We start from the raw sequence: 23116 nt of genomic DNA, 5'->3' as shown, positions 1-23116 counted from the left end.
GCTGTCGTTTGCGTTCTCCACAATACACAGAACGTAGTCATTTCGCACGTTGCTGTTGTGCAGAGGAAGGCAAAGAAATGTACAAAGATTTATAACGCACGTGCACTGAGCCATTGTTCTAGTTATTAAAACTTTTGTTTGGTGACGTTCTTGTTGCTGTTGTTGTCGTGGTTTGCTTAAGCTCTCTATCAATATTACGTTTATGTTAGCATCACTGAACTGTGCAGTTACAACGGATAACACACGCCGACGATAGGTTTTATTCACTCATGTAATTACAATCAGCGACTTACATCTCTTAACCCGTCCTCCAGCTAAACGGGCTTTAATAATCTCTGCCAGCAATCGAGCTTGATTTCTAAACTGTTACTGAGGATTTTTGTTGCTGTACGTTGGACGCGGGAGTGGAGGCGCGGTGTCTTCGATCATAGTTAGTGCGTTCGACTTCGGAAATGATTCTGGATTTTCCTTAAACCACCCGTATTTCGTCACCAAGTTGATTTATAGCCATTCCAAGAGCTAGCGAATGAGAGGTGACGTAATCTACTATAATTTATGATCTCGCTACTTGGCAATTTTAATGTATCATACTTAGAATTTTGATTTTGCACATTGTGAATAGAAAGTACATAAAACAAAGTAAACCGTATCATTTGCCACGATGTCTTTAATATATGAGGACGGCAATTTATTTAGTGGTACTAGTGGAGTTTTTCAAATTGTATTCGAAAATTAGGCAGCACCTCGTCCTTTCCCCAAGTCAGTCACTAAATGGCTGCAAAACAAAAACACATTAACTTAATTATATTGCAGTTCTTCATTATTTACACACTTTATCTTGATTATCACTAGTTCACCCTTCTGGAATGGTCAACACACAATTAATTAATCATTATTCATGGACAACAAATGAAAAAATCAAGGCATCCACCAGCCAAAGTAATAATAACAATGAAAAAGCTTTTAAAACCATCAACAGTTCAAACCATAGTACTAGTCTCCATCCTTTTTATAATATCATCCATTACAATATTTGAAAGGAAGCATCGATCATCATCCTGGTCGAGCTGGACTTTAGAGATGTTGGAGGGAGGAAAACCAGAGAACCAGGAGAAAAACGAGCTTGAATAATTTTTTGACGAGTGCCTAATCATTTATCTTTTAGGGGTGCTTTAACCTTGCTTGTTTTGGGGAAGAGATCGTCGTAACCACTTACGAACAATACGATATCTGTGAATTCGGTTGGCTCTCTGGTCGTTTTCTATTTAACAAATACATTCCATTCTTGTTGCCTTGCGTCTGTTCACTAATAGATCAAAGATGAATTTAAAACGGGGTAAAAACAATAACAATGGCATACGACCCTTTAAGTGAGTGTGCCACTGATGGTCAGTTACCACATTTTGACGTCGTCTGTGATCTATTGTATTAACACAATTAAATACTACTCACCTTCGTTTTCAAGGAGCGATAGTTTTGATCATCAAGATGTAAATTTTCATTGCTTACACCATCATTAGGTCATCAGGTCGTGCTAGTTCTGTGTTTCTATCTCGTTAAATAAAAATACAGCTTCTAGCGCGCGCGCTTTCTTGTCATCAAGAACCTTTTGGTGGCTTTTGGCGTTTTCTTGCTTCTTTTGATGGAACAGGCAATCTCAAGCAATTTTCTACAGCCAAAGCATAATTGTAGAGAATTCTTAGGTTTACAGACAAAAATGAATGCTACTTTCAGTTTGTAAACCTAGAAAGGCATAAGCAGATTTAACGGTTCTCAATTTCTCTAGCTGTTAACAACAGAGCGATCGTTCCACCTTACTACCAAGTTGTTTTTGAATTTCAGTTTAACTACGGCAACTCTAGAAGATCGCTCAAATGCAACTTGTTTATCCCTTGTGAAACAATTGAAATAAACACACGTAATGTACATTCAGCAATTGAAATGACATACTTTATTTATGTCGCTTTGGCTACATCCTCCAATTACATTAGTTCTTACCCCTTCCAAAAAGTTATCCATTTAGCTAGTGTAGTTTTTAAGTTACACTATTGCCAACAACATATAAAATAGAGCTAAGTCTATTTGTTGGCTATCAATCTCCCACGTGCTGCGTAAAATATCGAAGAATCTCTTAGCTGGGCGCCTCCCTACACCTTTAAACGAATAAATCACCTCGCTAGTTTAGTGTTAAGCTATAGTATCGCTTACAATTTGTAAAATAAAGCTTAAGTCTATTTATGATCTATCAATCCCCAGCATGCTGCTTAAAATATGGAAGAGTTTCCTCAGTAAGAGCAGGCGACTCTGCCTGTCAGGGTCAGATGCTGACTTGCTGCGGAACTGCCTGTTAAAAGCAAATATGAAAAGTTTTTGTTTTCGTTGAATATATTTCTGTGGTGATCATAGGAGTAACATTGATTATTTAAATTTCGAAAACGAAAAAACTTAAAAGGGAAAAAAGGGAAAAAGGACAAAAAGGATAATTGTGTCGTTTTCGAAATAAAAATTTTTCCCTTTTTTAACTTTGTTAGTTTCATATTTCTAAATTATCATCTATTTTCAGTGTCACGTGCCCTGTCAACTGGGGATACACTTGCGTTTATCCGTAACATTGATTAGGTTAGTCAGTGAAATGAGTCTGTCATAACATTTGCACCTTGACAAAATTTCCACAGTCCTACAAATTTCGCCAAATCCGTCAATATCGTCAACAAAATTCAGTCAGCAAAATTCCAGTCCGTTTTTTCCGTTACTGCATGCATTTCTGGACATATCTCCATACATCGAGGAATCGATCGCTTTCTCTGGCCTGTACCTAATTAATATGGAGGCGCGGTGGCCTCATGGTTAGTGCGTTCGTCTCCGGATCGAGTGGTCCGTGTTCGAGCCCTGGGACCCGTTTCTCGAAGGTCCCGAAGAGCTTTTTTACCCGAAAAGCCGTAGCAAAATCTCAAACCTTTTGATTACAGAGCTGCAGTATTATTGATATGTTCTTAATACAAACAGAGGTTCTGTTCATACCAGAAGTTTCAGGCGTATACACCCCTCTGTCTTTAAATACCAATTAACTGAAAATGGCTTTTCGGGCCCGAAAAGATTCTGGGGCTTTCGAGAAACGAGCCCCTGGCCCGGGACATTGGGTTGTGTTCTTGCGCAAGACACTTTACTCTCACAGTGTCTCTCTCCATCCACGTGTACAAATGGGTACCGGCGAACTTAATGCTGGGGGCAACCCTGCGATGGACTAGCATCCCATCCAGGCATCGCTTCATGCTACAGAAACCGGCATAAGCTCCTGCCTGATGGGCCACTTGGCACGTATGCAGACTTTACCTTTACCTTTACCTTTACCTACCTAATCAATGCACTTGTACGTGACCTTCAGATATTTGTGTGTTCCACGACAAGGATCACCAAATACTGAGTTGCTTGCATGCAAGGTACAGCTGCTCCGATAGTTGCATTTGCTGCGCACAATGCTAAGAGAATTGCCAGCATGACAACTGGTTGTGTAAATTTCCGAATGAGAGCAGGTACTGCGGTCATGTCTGCCATAGGAAGCGTTTAACACGCTGATTCGCTTTCCATGGCAGTTGATGGTGTTTCTGTTCCCTTCACAAATGGTAAAGGATGTTGGCCTTGGCTCAGCTGGGAAAATTAAGAATTAAAGTATTAATTAAACTTTGTGCTTTTTTTTCTTAGTATAACAATGAAGCAAGGCTGATAACAACGTAGAAAGCTTAACGGGACAATGACATGATAGAATCCAAACTGAAAGCCAAGAATTGCAACCGTGGACAGCTGTATCGACTTGGTTGTGTCTCGTCAGCGCGGTGTGGCTGCAAGCAAGAAGTAAAGCAACCCGCTGGTTGACGGATCGTCTACTAAATGCATATGATAATGACCTCAGGTGAAACTCAAATCCAAATGTTTGCGGATTGGCCAGTGCCACATGCAAAACGCGTGTCAATTTATCAGCCTTGCTTCCTTGTTGTTTCTATTTTTGGCTGATCAGATCTTTTACAGATCCTACGTAGTCCGGTAGTATTTTAGTGCACGCTGTCTTAAATAACATTTATTGCGTGATTTAGCACTGACTGTAACAGTAAATCAAAAGGGGAGAAAACAATAACATGATTAATTTGCCAAGCAACCAGGCCTGATGACATGCCAATTTCTTATAATATAGTTCAAAGCGAAGATATTCACAGTCATGCCCCCGCCTCGACTATTTAAGGAACTGCAGGTTGTGTGAATCTTTTCTCTAGTTTATTATTTGTATTCTTTGCATTGTTAAAGGAGTTCAGTCACGGACGGTATTTTGAGTTATATTGGCCACGTACAAAATTATCTTTGAATTGAAGGACTGACCTGTAAGATGTAGTTTACTAAGATAGCAAACCACCAGAGAGACGATAATAATAAACCGTAACGGAACAAGGATGGTTAAGGATGGAAGAGATTACATGTAACACGGATTACAAACGATCAACTTGAAAAATTTAAGCCAAACTTTTTAGTATTGGACAATCTGAAGTAGCTTTTTAGCTTACTGTGTATATGAATACAATTATTGCTGTTGTTCCAAGAAATTCTTCCGTTACAGTGCGAACAACTTTCACATGAAGTGAAAAAAAAAATCACTGCCAATGGTTCAAAAACTGTCAATGGAAATTAACCATTTAGTGGTCTATTGAACGTTGGATTTTTGCTAGAGGTAAATGTGGCGAAAACACCTTTTGAAGCAAGGAATCGTACTTTTTACTATAATTCTGAATAACAATAGTTCCCGCCATACTACAAGAAGGATACAACATCACTTTAAAAGAATGGGGAAAAGAGAGAAGGTGTGGAGCATAGGCCGAGCATGCATAAATTTTACCTGTTTGGCAGTATGTTCCTCTGTAACCAGATCTGCAACTGCAGCTAAACCTTCCATCACCGAGATTTCTACATGTTCCCCCATTGTGACACGAATATGTCTTACAAGCGTCTACAGCTGTATGGATGAGCGACATCAGGAACGACAGTAAGGAAATGCGACAACTCTCAGTGTATAATTAATAAGAACTTTTGCTATAACTGAGTTAGGCTTCTTGTTATCCGTTATTGTATAAAATATAGATCTGTATACCAAACGGGGTTTCTTGTACTGTTGAGCGCGCTTAGGCACACATGCATACAAAACAGTTGCAACTTTCAAGTGCCAGTTGACTCCGTACCATGCGCGATTTCACTGAGGTTTGAAGTTTAACACTACTTATAATCTGTAGAAAAATGATTGGAAATCACTGTTAAAGTAAATTTAGATTAGATTACTCGGTCTCATGAACTATAAACTCTTCACCATTTTGGAGCTGTCAGTTGAATAGATCATTTTATAGTTGTCTGCACAGTTACCTGGCCTTTGAATGGCAGCGAGGCTAGAGGTGAGCTTGTTTTGATACAGACCTCCCTGCTTTTGTTGTTTAAAACGAGGGTGATCTAATGTTAATTAGGTGCATTTACATGGCAAAAGCAGAGAGGTCTGTATCAAAGCAAGGTCACTTCCAGCCTCGCTGCCATTCAAAGGCCAGGTCACGAGCAGACAACTGTAAAATGGTCTATTGTTAAATTTAACACCCTTGAGTGGTTCGCCGTTGGAGCTGGAGTACGGCGTTAGCAGATATTTCCCAAGAAAATCTTCCGTTACGCCTCCTACAGCAGCTGTAGTTTTGTACTTTCAATTTTACCTGTTTGGCAGTAAGTTCCTTTGTACCAAGTCCTGCAATTGCACTTGATCGTTCCATCATTGACATCTTCACATGTTCCTCCATTGTAGCATGAGGACGCCTTGCATTTGCTGATACCTGTTTGAGTGCGCACCACAAAATGGCAAATTACAAAATTATATTAACTTCTCTCTTACTCGTTTATATGCTATTTTCTAGAATATAAACCTTCCCAATGGCAACCGTATATTTTCCCATAGGACCTAGAGATGTACAGTTACTCTCATGTCTTTATCATCTATCAATAATTTTTCCTTAGTTTCTCATTCTTCTCTACAATGGCATCAAGGCTAAACCCTTGAAAAATTGTGCCCCACAACCTAATGGTGGTGCAGTAAGTTTTATAAATCCATACTGACTCTGTGAGAAAAATTCTTTTTGTCTACTTACGAGTCTCACAGTATTCCCCTGTAAAATCTCCCAGACAAGTGCATTTAAACGTTTTTTCGTCAACGCTTTGACAAGTTCCTCCATTCAAACACTGAACATCCTCGCAGGGGTCCGCTCCTTTTGATCGACAAAACAAATAAACATGTTAGAACATTCGCACATGCCGTGTAAAATGATGTCATTACGAAATTTTGATGTAAGCATCACTGGAATTTGCAGCGTTGAATTGTTGTTTGTATGTGACGTCACCAAGGTCTGGGACTAAAAGTAATAATGCTGTTAAGCCGTTCTTTTTGCGACGTGAAAAACATAATAACAGCTAGAAATGTTAAACTTGCACGTTCTTGCTAAGTCAGGATTGCGGGGTGTAGTAGCTGTTTTTTCTGTGGTGTCGTATCCTGCGAGTTGAAGATCTATTCTTGTAGGATCTTCAACAGTCAGAAATTAAGTCGCTTTTTGCTTGTATTTATGAATTTCAGTATCTTAAATATACGCTAACAAAAAAACAAACCAAAAAAAAAAAAAAAAGAAAAGAAAAGAACAAACAAGAAAGAGAGTCTACACTTGGAAGCAAGAGAACACACTGTTGTCGAATTATCACCATATTAAAGTAGTTTGGTATTATTTTTTTAATTTCATAATTTCATCATGGTGTTAGTGGACACTTACTTTTGACACAAGTGTTGTTATTCTTTTTGTCCCAGCCCTCCGGACATTTCTCAAGGCATTCTCCAGTAACAGCATTCTTCACATATCGGCATGCATTACAGTCAGTGGCCAGAGGTTTCCCACTTGAAGTGCTTCGGCATCCTTTAAGAAAAAAATAACACATGATAACTACGAAAAAACAATTGCTCACACTTTACTCTAAAATCGTGCCAGTTTAACAAAATCAAATTAATGTAATATGATTGGATTATAATCATCAGTACATTAAGTAGCATGTCCAATACGAGAGATTAGTTTAACAATGTACCACATTTTGAAACACCGCGGGAAGAGAGTTGAAAATACGGTGCGCTGCGGAGTATTTTTGGTGAATAATACAGAGTTGTTTGAAAATGTGGTAGGACACGGTCTCGTCAACTATATCTTCTCTATCAAAACTAAAACTACGGAGAAGGCGAAGAAATAAAATCGTCAAAATCTTTGCTAATTTAGATCACCATGACGGATATGACTTCCTTGTTTAAACTTAGTGTTAATGAGTTTGAAAAGTGTGTTTTGATACCTTGGTTTGGGTCGCATAACACGTGGCAATCTTGCACGCACATGTTCGTTTGTTTATCATGAACCGTATCTCCTTTACAGTGGGCCTTGGTCAGGTGACGAGAAAGAATGTGTGCATCAACTACCTCCATGGGGTCCTCGCTATTCCCAAATGAATAGAACCGGACAAACAGAGGATTATCTCTGTCTATCATCGTCAGGTAGACGTCACCGAATTCTGTTGTCCCTTGACTTTTCCCATACTCTATTACGGTGCTTTTAGATGTCTCTTTCACGCAAACAAAGTAGGACTGATAGAGAATCTCCGCGCCCAAGCCAACCGCGTTAACATCAACAGAGGAAACCATGAGTCTTTGGGACTGTGAATGGAATTTAAAGGATATTTATTTTTTTAAGGACTTGAATATTATGATATAATTAATAAATAATAATTGCGAGTTGTAACAACAAAGCCCTGGCGACTAACTTATAGCCTGCGTAGCGGGCGTATAAAGGGGATGGGGTGGAGGAGGAGAAGAGATTTCGAGGAGATTTCGGGGAAAGGGAACCTTTTCCCCCTCCCTCCCCCCCCCCGACTCCTCCATTTTTTTCCCCGAATTCTCTTCCTCCCCCCCCCACCCCCCTCCCCTTTATACGCCTGCTACGCAGGATACTAACTTATGCATTGTGATATTTACCGCAATCATTGCGTTGCTTGCGAAACACCGTCTATACGTGTAGTTTTAAACGACCTCTTGGCATTGAGCAGTTTTCATACTTCAAAAGTCAGAATTTTAACTGCACATTATTTCCACTGCTCAGAATTAAGCAATCTAGCACTGACTTTTTCTATACGGAAATTCTTTGTGAATTAGCGTAAACTACATTTTTTTTCTTAATTTATTGTAATCCATTGCTCACGCGAAGCTTACTGTTTTTCACGCGAGCTTGCTAGTTTTTCTTTGGGGATATTCTTCAAAAACTGTTCACTTTCCGGACCAGATAACGCCAGCGTCTTAGTTGTATGCGTAGCTTTTATTCTAAATTAGTTAAAATAAATTGGAACTCACCTTAAATATTCCAACGCCATACGTAGAAATCTGTACATAGTACCATGTATCTTTGTTATTCGGAACAGCAGCGAATATAACAAAAACAGTTCCTTTCGAAGATGCGGTGAAGTGAAGACATTTCCCTTCTTTGTTACTAGGGTCAAACCGTAAGGCATTGGACCATTTCACGTTGCACGGAAGATAGCCAATGACTGTATCCATCTGAAAAATGTGGTCGGCTGGCCATTCAGCATGTGCTATTAACGAGCCAATCATATCTGGCGTCAAACCCGGAAATGTTGCATTTGAAGTCTCGAAGTCTTCTCGCTTTAGCGTGAGATATCCATTTTGTGGAGAATACGTCAAAACCAAGCCGAGAATGCAAACTTTGAAATTTTTTCGGCTGCCGCGATTACAGGTCGTTGTCATGTCCATCTGGTCATGACTATCACCGACAAACCACTGATTGTCAAAGAATTTCACGTACTTTTCCATGTGTGGAGTTATCTTAACTGGGCCTCGAAATGTTCCAGACAGTTCCCTTCTCGTGTTGAAGATAATCAGGAACGCGACTTCGTCTTTAGTTATTGCTTCCCAGGTTGGCTTGCCGGATTTTTTTTTGAAACTTATAGTTTTCAGTCTGACAACCAGGCCGTCCAGCAGGAAGAGTTATATCTGACACCGAAATGGGACCCTAAAGTTGAGAAAGACGCGTCTTCAGAAATATACTGGAGCAACATGCGTTCCGATATGTATTTAAAATTTGTAATTGAGTTATGGATATAATCAAACACTGAAAAGCTTAGTTCTACTTAACAAGATCTTTCACGGGCATTTTGTTAAAATGTGCGTTATTTTTACAACACAAATGGCACTAAATTACTTGTTCCTGATTGGCAGATTGTGCTACTGTATGCATTGCTTTGGCTTGAGGCGAATTTTGAACATTTTCCAATTTAATTCACTTATTTTGTGCAATAAAGGCCAGAGAGAAAATCTATGTTGTGTAGTTTAAAGAAATACCGATCTGTATTTGAAAATATATCGGTTCCCCTAAGAGAGTAGAACGCAAATTTAATAAGATTATACTCGGGGCATATAAAATATAATTTTACCTCTTCCATGTAGACTGCAACAGCTCTTTCTAGACTAGTCCTTCTACGGTTTATCACATGAACCAGATAGTCACGGTCCTTGTATGGACACTTCTTCCTTGTTAGCGTTCCATTGATTTTGATTTCATAATAGCTTTCCCCAGTGTCTGGATCTTTCTTCATGTCGGCTGAATGTCTTTCACATCCCCAATCTCTTTCTTCGTCAGTAAACAGGGATGAAGGATTAAACTTTAGCAGATCTGTGATCGGTGCAACCATAAATTTGAATGGTTTTGGGAAAGTACGAATTGACTCCAGCCATTGTTTGATTTCATTTTTTATCGTTGGCGAGTTTACATCTGAGATAAGAGAAGCAATTTGCTGGTCTCCTCCTTCTACAGATATGGAGGTAGAAGATGTCTTTGATTGTTGTTTATGACTACTTCCTCCATTTTGCTCGTCCTTTGCATGAAGACTTGCAAAAAAGCTTCTAAACTCGGCTTCCATGACTTGGCTAAACTCCGCTTTGCTTGAGACTTGGTTAGCTTCCATTGTCTTGAAAATGTCAAGCCTGCCACCAAATTTTCCTGACTTTATGTAGTGCGTCCCCCAACGAAGAATGAAATCCTCAGCGGATTCAAAGAATGGGTATTAAGCAGCTCGATGTTTAGCGTGCTTTCATATCGAGGACTTTGTTGCATGATTTTGCCTAGATATTAGAGTCGGACCAACAAGCTTTGCTGGTCTCTTGCCTGGATGTATGGACACTAAGAGGTAAACAGAGGCAATCATACCACTTGGGTATTTATCGATAGCGTCACCAAGTAGCTGAATTGGAACAATTAGGGACTACTGAGCAACAAGTCTATCTGGTGCTAGAAAACCCATATCTGCCGGATATCTGCCCTTTGACCTGTCCAAACAGATAAACGTTGGATGTGTGGACATTGTACACAATCAATAACGGCATCTAATCCAGAAGTACACTTACGAAATTGGACGGCTGCTCCAGGAGCTAAATAGGATAAAGGAAGAGCCATGAACTCCTGAAGAAAATTCACACTGAGATCACTTGGTTTGACTTCGTCCAAAAAGATTTCGTACCTGAAAAACATCAAAATCAAAAAGTCGCCGACGTGTTAGTTTGATGACGAAAAAGGACGACATTTTCTGAGATAATTGTCGTCAAAAAAAAAGAAGAAGAAGAAAAGCAAAGCTTAATTTCACGTACTGTATACATCCAGTTTGCTAAAGGGTGGAATTGAGGACAGCAAGCTTTGAACAAAATGCTCGCGGAACAGAAGCTAAGATGGACATTCCACTCACCTGTCGATGTCAATGGCAAAGAGCGCCATGTATTGCTGTGATCCACTGGTGAGTGAGCTTCCCCAGGCCTTTTTCACACCAGCGTAGAAACCAAAGGCAGAGCCCGCCATTCCCGCTTCTCGTTGAAGAAACGTTTGGTACTCTCGTCGAGCATAAAACGTCTGCATTGTAGCGCTGGTGTCATAAACTCCGTGTACGTTCATGGTGTCAGGGACATCAAAATCATCATACCTTAAAACCACAAACAAAACTGTCATTTGTGAAGTCAGACAGAGACGGAAAAAGGCGTAATTGCACTCCGCATTTTGGCCTGGCACTTGGAAATGAACATGGGATCCCACCTTCTCTATATTAAATGCAATTTTAACATATACTCAGTAGAGTGAAGTATTCGCTTATCCCTAAGATCTACCACGCACCACTCAGGTCCACACAGATACAAACAGTGCGCACTTATCGTAATCAGTGCGCCAGAATAAACTATGACGTCACTAGTTCTAAGATATGATAACTGAGGCTGACATGCAAAGTTCCTATTAAGCGGTATAAAAATAAAATAATTACTCTGTCACTTTTTACACGTTTGAAGTGCACACGTCCAATGCAATTACATTTCCCAATTACGCTGTCCTACATGGGCCCAAATTCATCGATTTGGTTACAGTTTTCAAAAACAAAAACCAAAAAATAAAAATAAAATAAAATAAATAAAAAATAGAAATAAAAATAATAATAATAATAAAAATTAAAAATTCCGCGTAACATCTCCAGGCGGACAATAAAAGCGAAGTACAGACCACAAATGTTAAATAATCGTTTGGTAACTAAGCAACCATTTACAATTGGAATAAAGGAAAAAAGAAAAACTGACGGTATTCAAGAGAAATCCAGAGAAAAATTAAAAGTGTACTTACGTTGCTTTACCCTTGCAGTCTCTTTGTACAATACTCATCTTCCTTGATTCTGGACTGAAGTCACCACGGCCATCAAATCCCACTCCGATAAACGCAGCTCCATCAATAAGATTCTTACAGATACAATCAGGGACAGATGTGACTCAATGCAATTTATCAAATGCATTCCATTCTTAGAGTTTAGTAGCCGCCTTGGCGGACAGTAAAATAAACAAAAACTTTTGATTTTTTATGGCAAAATCATTTATACTTTAGCATCTGATGATAACTATACCCTGGTTGGCAGTGTACTTTAAGTTGCCACTCTATTTATTTCATGTGTGGTTGGATTTGAGACTCGTAAGAAAAATGGAACAGAATATATATATAAAAAATTATACCGTGGGTGAAAATAACAATAACTTCACTTATTTTGATGCCTGAGCAATTTCAAGTTGAAGATTATGGCTTTTCTGCATTATCTGAATCCTAAACAACATTAACTATCATGGCTTTTCCGTCGACAACGTGTTTCAAGAGTGTTTAGCTCAGTGTTCGATATAATGATATTGACTTTGGCATCACCTTTATTGCGAAAATGAGTACCAATAAAAATTGTAGACTGGAGCATATTTATATAAAATACTGAGGCATATCTATGTAAATACTGCAGTATAAATGTGAACCGTGGACGGTAAGATAATTAACCGAAAGCACTGCACAATGAAAAACCGCGCCGCCAGTTTTCTTCAAATCTCTAACTAACGTTTACTTTGATGCCAGCACGGATCATGACGGGATTGGGTATAGATTCATAATTCATGAGAGTTTTCTTATATCACTCAGGCTGATCATATTCGATCTTAAACTTGTCTAAGCTTCAGAGGAAAAGTGAATAGATATTAAACATGTCTCACAGCATGCTTACCAGACAAATAGTGGTTTTCCTTTTAGCTGCATAACACGGATCACCTGGCTGATAGTCTCTACCAAAACACCCATTCATCATGAGTCCACCAACTCCCATTGGATAGGCAAATGGCTGGACACCAATTTCCCCGTGAGGTTTTTTATCATCTCCTGTTATTTCTGCGTCAATGTGAAAACCAGGAGGAACAAACAAATCCTCTGTTTTCCACCCTTTGTCAGGCATAATGTTGACTTTCATCTAAAAATACCGGAAATTAGAATACATTGAGCTAGACGTGTCTCGCTGAGCTCTAGACGGTAGCGTTGGGAATGTTTTGAGAGGGTGGAAGTGGGTTTTCAATTCTGTTGTTAATTTCTGTATATATTGTTGTTGTTCAGCAGAATGTAATGATCTTGAGAAAGCAACAAATTATTCGACCAAGCTTTTTGTTTCTTTCTTGAAGCTCCTAGGGGACGTTAAAGAGCAGTTCTAAGGGGAAAAAAAACAAACAGACACAGGTTCGATAACGAAAACACAAGCGGGACATATATTTCACTCGTTCAGTTGGATTTTAACGTGACCTTGATTTGAACTCTTTAGCAAAAGTCTGACGAAAAAATATCTATTTAGCTAAAGGGAATAGCTTTAAACTGCAGAAGGGAAGAGTCTACCGAAGGTAGCGTTGATAGAATTTGAGCCAGGTTGACAGGATTCTGTTGTCGCAGCATACTCATTTGTCCATGAAAGTAGTCGACATGGCAGAATTTTCCTCTATCACTCATACCAGTATCAAAGATGTTGAATAAATCGGCATTTTACCCTTTTTATACTATTTCTTTTTTTTTTTTTGCGTACCTGTTGCTAAATTATAACTTGATTTATGAATGCAGGGGCAAAGAGAAAGCAATAAAGCTAGTGGTGCGTAGTGAATAATAATACTAAAGAAAGTAGAACGAAGGTGTTTCCAAGCACAGGCAAAAATACTAAACGAAATACAAAGTTAACCAATGGATTTTCAATAATAATGATAATCATGTTATCGTCAGTAGCACTGAGAAATGTGCAATATTATGAAAATGTACCTGAAGAGGAGTGGCCTCCACTCCCCCTCTCTCCTCCCCTACTATGTACCCCCGAGAATATAACTGGAACAAATATACACAAACACTAAAATACCTTCTTGTCGACAAATTCTGCCGCCTTTTTCTGTTGTTCCTGCATGATCTCTAACTGTTTATTAACAGCCTGCTCTCCTATTTCCAGCGCCATGCTTGCTGGATCCACAGGAGGTACGGCATCTTCTCTTTTCTAATGTATGATAACATATAATCCTTGTTTTAGTGTAAATTCAATGTGTATTTGACAAATGTCTGACCATGAAACCATGCCAATGAAACATCCAATCATTCGTCTCGCAGTTTAATTTTTTTAATGTAGGTAGTGATCCATTCGCCTCATAGAGCCACTCTCCTGATATTGCAAGCAATGAAAGAAACGACGTTAAGGTCTAAAGAATACCAGCATTTGCCCTTAAAAGTTCCATTTTTGAATTGCATCGAACTATGCTGAACTTAAATTCGATAATGTTCTACAACAGTAACGAACGAAAATCGAGTTCAAATTCTGAATTAAACAAATTGGAATCCCACATTATATATATTTCTACTTGTTGTCCTAGCTATCGAAATTTCCTTTGCTACTACTTGGGTTGCAACAAAGTAACGTGTTCCCTCCTACTCGATCGTGTTGTGGTTGCTTTAATATTTATCTACGGTTGAAATGACAATTAAGTTAAGATCATTATGTACTGTATATGAGACTAAGAATTGAGAAGACACTGATTGAATTATTATCGCTCCCCACCCCAATCACCATAACTTTTTGTTCCTTTATTCATTACCATAGTGTCATGCGTTCTTTTGATTTAGACTTTAAGACTAAAATTCAATTCTGGTCGATTTCGTTCAAAATTCCAACTCCCAAAAAAGGTTCCATGTACCTGTTGCAGTATAGATGACCCACTACCAATCTTCTCTTCATTTAGCGATCGCCTTTCGTTTTCCAAAGAATCGTAACTTTCCAACTTCTGCGGACTTTTATCGGTGTTTTGACCTATAATTATAAAATTCAATTTCTGTATCATACCAATAACACACAGGTACATACAGATACATGCGAGTTAACCTGCGATTGTCAAGGGAGAAGGGAAAAGGGAGAAGGAGAAAAGAATAACTTCCCCACGTCTGAATATAATGGAGGAAAGGTATGATCGCAGGTTACATGCGAGTGACTAATTATGTATAACGGGTAGCATACAAGTAAAAGAATCGATTACATACGATTACATACGAGCACCACACGAATGTAACCTAGGTCACGAAAGAATTTTTTCTTTTTCCAGTTATTTTTTTTTATCTTTACCAATTACGGGTAATATGACGGGTAACCCAGATCCAGCAACTCGTCTGAACATATTGCTATTATACATCGAATCAGGTAACATAACTATCTTGAAGATTTTGATAAATCTTTTTTAGCCCTGGGCTCGATCACGAACCATGTCGTCTTTCAGTCTTTCCTATGCGCCGCCTTTGAACTCAGGTAGCCCTGGGAAACGTTTAGGATTAAATGAATGGCTCTATACATCAAAAGCTTGTGCGCTCTTGGGGTCTTCGGATATTAGTTCTACGACACGCCTTGTCTGAGAATGCGGAACAGTAAATTCATTAAAATTCTCTAAATGAAACAACTGTCGTTTTCCATGAAAAGTTTGTAATTATTGTTAATTGTGAAAACATGAATATAACACCGTAAATATTAAAACCTCGAACCTCGTCACTTTTGCATTTAGCAGAATTTTCCTGTTTTTCTTTTTTTTTTCCGGTGGATTTCTACTTTTTTGTCACGACAACTTAGGATGCATATTGGCAGATCTAAATTGACAAGTTGACAAGTTGACAAATAGGACAACATGCGCACGGCTTTCTTTAAAAAGCCTAGGTGTCGCGACATTTTTCGCTTTTGTTTTGAGTAAAAATTCTGGGAATTTTTCTTTGTTTATTGCAATGTTATTCTGAACTAACGGGCATAGTCTCAAACTCTCTTATTAGTGGCTATGTACTTGTCTCAGATGTAAAAATTGAGTGAATTCTTGCAAATCGTTAAATTGCTTTTTCATCATTCTTTGTTTCTTTAACTTACAGTCCAGCGCACTGAATCACTACTGTAGTTTCGAAAATTTGTACTTCTTTCTGATGTCACTACGTTAGGGAAACACCCATGAATTCTGTCGTCGCTAGCTTTCGAAGGAAAGTGAAAAGTTTCGGGTAGTCTTCACGCTTGGGAAAGAGAATATCAAAATTTTTGTGGTTCTTTTGGTTGAGTGGACACTTGCGGTATATTTAGGAGATGAAGGCAGATGTTTGTGTCATTCTTTTCTGATATGAGGAGAGCCAATAACATAGGGATTTTAAGTCAAGGAGAAGAGAACACTCCCATGCACTCTGTTGCACAGTGTTTCAGTATCGAAGATTTAATTCTAATGTTGTACTGATATCGATTGGCAATTTAACAGATGGAAAAAAATCTAACCTGGAGGCGTTCGTTAAAAGTTTCTAGCTATCAGTAAGGGGGAATTAACATCATGACTTACTAAGATCATCAGTACAATTTTGATCAGGCTGTTGAAGCATTCACTAGGAAAAAGATTTCGCGTGCTAATTAAGATTTAGTTTCGACTGAAGTTCAAGAGTTCGTTCCATATCATTGTATCGCTAATCAAAGCTACTTACTTTGCTCATTGCGCTTGGAAGGGATCTTGACCACCGCACAATCCACAGCAAAGACAGTCAGCAGGGCGAGAAGGGTGTATTTCATCTTGTCAGTTTCGCTGCTGACGCGATTATGTTCGGCGAAACACCAGGGCGTGCTTTAAGTTTGCGGTGTAGAATTACTCACCAAACAGTAGGATCACGATCTATTTAAAGGAACCGTATAATTTCCATCATAATGTCTTGGTCGGGTTAAAGAAAAGGTAAACAATTCTTTAAGCCTTAAATCAACTTCCAAAATGGGCTTAAAGGTTCTCGGACAGTAAAGACAAAGCACGCACGTATGCAACTAGGGTTCTGTGACCAGTTCAGTTTGATTTTACAAAATAAAGCTCTCAAGGGTGATTCATTTTTGTGCGGAAAGGCGAGCTCGATGAAACACCCCGTATTTCTACAAAATAAGGCTCCCTACTGCTCTAGGGTAATTTGATTTTGGTGCTTAACGGCGTCAAACTGGGGTCCCTAATTCCTTGTCTTCGTTTAAGCTTTCGATTACTTCGCGTGTTATGTCTCTAACTTTTTCTTTTTATTGTTTTTGGCACGCTGGCGTGAAATATTCGTTCACAACAAACGCAAAAATATGAAAGACTACAGTCGTGTTTTATCAAACATATAGAACAACTGGCCACGCCTCAATGCGCGACTCTGACTATCATGACTTAGTCAGGTGCAAACATAATAGGAGGCTGATTTTGATAAATTTTTTTTAGCCCTGGGCTCGATCACGAACCATGTCGTCTTTCAGTCTTTCCTATGCGCCGCCTTTGAACTCAGGTAGCCCTGGGAAACGTTTAGGATTAAATGAATGGCTCTATACATCAAAAGCTTGTGCGCTCTTGGGGTCTTCGGATATTAGTTCTACGACACGCCTTGTCTGAGAATGCGGAACAGTAAATTCATTAAAATTCTCTAAATGAAACAACTGTCGTTTTCCATGAAAAGTTTGTAATTTGCATACACACCAGACGCGTACAAAATTACTTGCCTTACCTCTCTCCCCACCCTAGATACAATGTTGAAAACTAGTACCTGCAATTTCTTCTGATTTCAACACTGTATTGGGTGGGGAGGGGGAACAGTTACGCGTTTTTAAAAGTAATTAAAGCAGCGCAATTGTCAAACTTCAGTAGTAAAACACAGATAATTCGTTACTTCATGTGAGTGTCCCAAAGCTAGGACTTTTGTCCACGATTGACTGATTTTCAAGTCTCATGGAAAAATGCACAATTAGGATGTTTTTTTAGCCTTTAGTGCATTTAGGACCCTTTTTGATTTTAAAAAGGTGGGCCTACTGAAGTTGAGGGGTTTGTCTGATCGAAGAAGATGAAGGGAGTCATAATTTTGTCTTCGGGTCAAAAATGTAGCCTTATTTTGAGCTCGAGGTGATCGTATTAACGGGTGGTCGAAAGGCTACATTCAACTGTATTCCGTTGTTTTACTTTATATTTCCGACTAGATAAACAATATTTATAGTGACATCAAACGTATGCATGCATTCCAGTATACTGAAGACGAGCTTATATAAATGGAACATGACTTTACGTGTAATTTCACCTAAAGTGGGTTTCATTTTCGACCGACTTCCTCCACTAATAAAGGGAGAAACACGTGGACAGAACTTCGAAACTTTACATATTTTTCCCGGCTTTATTTATTTGCATTAATATGAAACGAAAGAATTACTTTGAGAATCAAGGCCTAGTACTATAGTGCCGCCAGTCATATCATTCTCTGAGCAAACAAAACCAAAGAACAAAAAGACTTTATTTAACGAGGGTAACATAATTTACTGGTTGCCCAGTAGTTTACAATATGGCCTTCCCTAATTCTACATAAAATCAAGATAAGGTAGATGATACTTGAAAATATGTATTAATTAATGTAACTATATATTACCGCTGGTGAAATGTCAAAGTTTGGGCTTTCTAAATTTGATTTAGCGCTTTTTTTTCAGTAAGCGTCCCCGAGGCCCACTGCTCGAAGGTTCCGAAAAGTTTTCGCACTCGAAAGCCGTGGAAAAATCTCAGACCTTATGATTACAGAGCTTTTTCATTCACACATTCTTAACAGTGAGAGAGGTTCTCTCCATACAAAAACTTTCAGGCGTTTACACCACTCTGTTTTTAGATACAGATTAATTAAATAAAGGCTTGGCGGGCCCGAAAGGCTTCCGGGGCTTTCGACAAACGGGCCTCTGGTATCCTTTGCGAAAATGACATTCATACATTAACATAGAATGGTAGTGATTCAGACAAGTGTGCAGTGTAGTCTGCTTTCTCGTTTGAACGTAATATTGAACATATTTATTTGGAATAATAAATCAAAAGCTTTCGTGACTACATGCAGTGTTGGAAACTAAATTCTGACAATACTCGCCATTCAATCGGGTGACTCTCAAAATTCACTTGGCCGGTGTAATTTTCACTATTCCAGAAAGATGCCTCCCCTCCCCCAAGAAAATCTCCGCAATGACTCACCAATCATATGTTTTTTCTCTCATCCACGTAGGCCCAGCTTGCCATAGACGTTTATTTTTTGCAGACGTTTATTTTTTGCAGAAGAGTTATTTTTCTTAGAACGCGGGCCAGAGCGATGCTCATCCCCTTGCGTTCAGCTTGAAGTTTAGCTTGAAGGAAATCTCTTGATGTTGTGTATGTGCACGCGCTCGTGAGTGCGCGCTAACGACCCGAAAATCTTGCGCAGTAAGGATGTGCCACGCATTTTTGAGAAATCATCTCAAATATGCGGCCCTGCATTACAAAATGGGCTACTCCACGCCTAACTAACTACAACAGTCTGCCTTGACTGTCTGACTGTCCGAATGACTGACTGAGTGTCTGTCTGACTGATTGTCTGATTGATTGACTTACTATCTGATTGACTGATTGACTAATTGATTTCATTATTGGTTTAGCTGTAAAATGTAGCAGCTTGTAGTGAATTTCTTTTTGTTTAGACCAAACATCCTCTAGACTCATAAAGCAGTACTTTTTAAGATTACCGTGTACCTTATGGGGTGTCTCCGATATTCCAACGGATGTAGCGCCTCGCGATTACATCACAGATAAACCGTTCATCAAATTAAAGCTTATAGATCTGGCTATTCAAAATTTCATTAGGTTTTCCGGAAAATGAAGTCTAAACTGGAGGGTAAAAATTCTTTTTTTTTAACTTGCAACTCAACGCGATTTTTATGTTTCGGGAAATTTGTTTTTCGAGATCAGGAAACAAACGCTTAAATGAATCATTTTGGTGTCTTCCTTTCTTCGATGGCATATAAAAGTTACAGTACATTTACGGAGTGACCGCAAAGAAATAAATCTCGACGAAACTGTCTATTTTTAGAATTGCCAAATTCCTTAACAACCTTATGTTGGAGTTTCTCCAACTGACCAAATTTGACTGAAATTTTCATAACTGAGAGAAATCATCCAATATAGTTTGTCTTCCGGTTATATTTTGTATTAGCCGTTTCTTCCTATCCAGGGTTATTTAGTTTTCTGATCGATACTATACGTTTCCCTTGTGAATTCTTCCAAGCACAAGCCACGAGACTGATTGCGTTCAATTTCGCAACATTTGTTGAGAAAAGGGGACGATTTAAAACTCGCATAGGCGTCCTCGAAATGAAAATTATACTCAGATGGTTGCAATTGTTTCTCTATAGAAACGTTGGACAGAGCGTTTTTGAAGTATTTTACCATATTCTGCCCCAAGATTTCCATCCTGCTACCGCTCCCCTCAAACTTTCCCCTCACCTTTTCCCCTGTTCGTTTCAGTATGTGAACTTGACAGAAATTCTTCAAACCGGCCCACACCTGTTATGACTTACATCGGGCTGTTTGTGCGGAAGTGAACCCGTAATGAGCCAATCAGAAGATGCTACCGGTTAAATAACCGCTGGAAAGCTTGTAGGACTTTGCTGATTCCGTTGCCTTTCTCCTACCTAAAGAAAGTCGAAAAATGCCGGCTCATACGTTAGGGTGGGGTTGGGAGAAGACTTTGGTGGTCAAAATCGCAGATTTGATGCATCAGAATTGAATTAACAAAAATAACGACAGAATGTGCTTTTTCTCTGTTATTTTTAATCATCCAGTCATCTTTTTTTCTGTCTCCAAAATATTGATTATCGTTCAAAGGGGGGAAACGATAAAGAAAGCTCCGATACTAATTCACTGGTCTGATTTTCATCTCAGCCCTCTTGGCGGAGTAGTTATGTCCTTTCCAGTGATACCAGTTGACGCCATCAGCACTTGATGAGTGCGCGCCATGATGATACAGACCGTTTAGGTTGGAAGCATGACAGGCACCGTACCACCAGGCTCCTTTGTTGGCCACAGCACAGTTACTGCTCCAGCTGTCATTATCCTGATCTTTGGTGGTGAAGGGTTGACCACCATGACCAGAAAGTGAATCCCCTGCTGTCCCTGTACCAGAACGCGAGAATAGGATTATGTTTCATATGAGATCGAGGACAATGGAAAAGCTTTTTCACGTCATTACTTTTGACCGCAGTCCAAGTTATTAAAAACAAGAGAAAAAGCAAATAATCAAAGAAAAAATTTTCTTAGGAAGAAATAATCATATAGACACTGATAAAAAAGGTATTAAAATTTGGACCTGAGTAAGTTCCGATGCTGAGCTGGTACTTAGCCCTCTCGCTCGTAACTGCAAACATGTCGTACTCGGCGTAAGCAGTTTTGCCTGTCGTGTCTTCCAGATCTACTCGAAGTCCGTTCTTTGTTCTCGTCAAGCGGTTTATCTTGTCCAGTCCCGGCCAAAACTCACCATTCAGGTTACCGAAGCCATTCTTGTAGTCGCTCCAGCCGCGGTAGAAATCAACGGAGCCGTCCAATCTCTTCTGGAACACTGTCCACCCCCCACCGGCTGTTGTTTGGTCACAGAACACATCAAAGGTACCTGAACCATCAGGGTCGATTGTATAAACACCACTGAGTTTTTCACCAGATTTGTACAGCTCAGCACAGTTCTTCTTTGCTGTGAAATAAAATACAGCATTTCTTGTCACTTCAACGATTTGTCGTCATAGTGATTTCTTTTTACCGTACAAAAGAGCTCCCCTCATCCTCCCTTACTTTGTTTGAAATTTTTAAGCTACCGCATAAAATATCGAATGTGCTGAAAAGAGTGCAATTGTATTTTTTGAGACGAGATTGAAAAAACTCTAATTACATGGCTAGTTTACAGACTGACTAATTCGTAACCTGAACTCTTCAAAAAACCAAACAAAATGAAAACTCAAATTGCCAACGAATGATACAGTCCACGACTTACGGTTTTGAACAGACTTATTCCCTTTCAGCATGTTCATATCATCTTGCAGTTTAACGAGGCGTCCAATTATTTCTTGCAGGAGATTTTCAATCTTCTTGTTGGGGGCTTCATAGAAGTACACGTTGTTACATTTCTTTGTCTCTACGAGACCCGAGCCAGTTCCATTGGTGCTCGCTCCGTGCTTAGCTGAGGTTTTGCACGCCAAAAACAACACCAGGAACAACGATCCCAAGCAGAAACCTAACGCACCACGATTCATAGTAAAAGGCTAATGTTCAGCCTTTTGCTTGTCACAATCTGGAAACGTAACTGCTGCCTGTGAAAGATTTGTTCCGATTTGGGGTTTTTATGAGCTGCTTCCCAGAGATGACATACAATTAAGACAGTTTTTAACGTGTCAAAGTGATTATTTTTAATATATTTTGTTTGGGCGTTGACATTCTTAATGTCAATATTACAACACGCTGTTTGCCAAAAACCGAAGAAAAAACGACCCGTATACGTCTATCTAAATGCTTAGCATTTTTACACATCAAAATTGTTTCTTAGATATTTTGACGAAAAATACTTGATTACTTTTGCCCTATGTAAAATTTTAACCTATTGTTTTCGTATCCTTTTTCTATATATAAAGTTATTCAGGTTAGAAGACTCACCCTAGCAAGTTCTCAAACATAAAAGGTGAGTTGGTCAGTCATCACTCATGGTTTCTACCAATCTGTTTGTCGGCAACTCTGCTGTCTGACGAAAAAACCTTAAGTCTGTTTAAATTGATATCGCTTCAACGTAATTGCGTCTAGTCCCTTTTCCGGCTAATAACTTGCAATATTTTTTCATTATTATTATTATTTATGTATTTACGCCAAATCGCAAGGAAGTTACAGAAGTACACGAAATCAAATTCATCATCCCATTTTGAACAATAAAGTTTCTAGACTTAAACTATACTAAAAAACGGTGAAACGTTTTTTCAACGCACCAGCAAGATTTAGCAGCAATTCTTGCTCAAAAGCTCTTTTCAAACTACCAGGGTGTCACAGCAAAAAAAATAAAATAAACTTTTTAAAATAACTAAAAATGATGTTGAGATGCCACGCCCTTGTTAGTCTCCGAAGCCAAGACATTGTGTTCTTAAACATTTAAATTTGATAACGCAACCGGATAAAGTAAGAAAACAAATTTGCAATTCATTCTAGTGCCATAATGTTTATATTTATAATTTCTGCCTGTTTCATTGCTCTTTTGGACAAAATCTAATTAGCAGCTTTCAACACTCAGGTCAAAAAAAGTCGATTTTGAAAAAAAAAGGCTGGAGAAAGGATCATTGAATTCTTTTTGGAGAGACA

At 38.9% G+C, this 23116-nt stretch overlaps 1 protein-coding gene and 1 pseudogene across 2 annotated transcripts; both read right to left on the bottom strand.

The window, feature by feature from the left end:
* Positions 1-2: 2 nt before the first annotated feature.
* Positions 3-16940, bottom strand: LOC145479209 (uncharacterized; annotated as a pseudogene). The gene is made up of 16 exons (XR_014048400.1): positions 16437-16940; positions 14645-14757; positions 13822-13953; positions 12664-12903; positions 11757-11869; positions 10843-11073; positions 10508-10620; positions 9538-10145; positions 8441-9116; positions 7393-7750; positions 6831-6971; positions 6162-6278; positions 5733-5849; positions 4883-4999; positions 3356-3648; positions 3-2344 (listed from the first exon to the last, which is right to left on the bottom strand). The product of XR_014048400.1 is annotated as an uncharacterized LOC145479209 (transcript).
* A 3535-nt stretch (positions 16941-20475) lies between these two features.
* LOC145479240 (microfibril-associated glycoprotein 4-like) lies at positions 20476-22175 on the bottom strand. The gene is made up of 3 exons (XM_081457548.1): positions 21771-22175; positions 21096-21473; positions 20476-20902 (listed from the first exon to the last, which is right to left on the bottom strand). The coding sequence occupies exons 1-3, from the start codon at positions 22027-22029 to the stop codon at positions 20643-20645; spliced, it is 897 nt and encodes a 298-aa protein (XP_081313674.1). The 5' UTR covers positions 22030-22175; the 3' UTR covers positions 20476-20642.
* Between the last annotated feature and the right edge of the window lie 941 nt (positions 22176-23116).

Source organism: Orbicella franksi, chromosome 2 (assembly GCF_964199315.1).
Source record: "Orbicella franksi chromosome 2, jaOrbFran1.1, whole genome shotgun sequence".
NCBI classification, from domain to species: domain Eukaryota; kingdom Metazoa; phylum Cnidaria; class Anthozoa; order Scleractinia; family Merulinidae; genus Orbicella; species Orbicella franksi.
The sequence above is the reverse complement of the archived record's forward strand: the minus strand, read 5'-3'. Positions and strand labels throughout refer to the sequence as shown.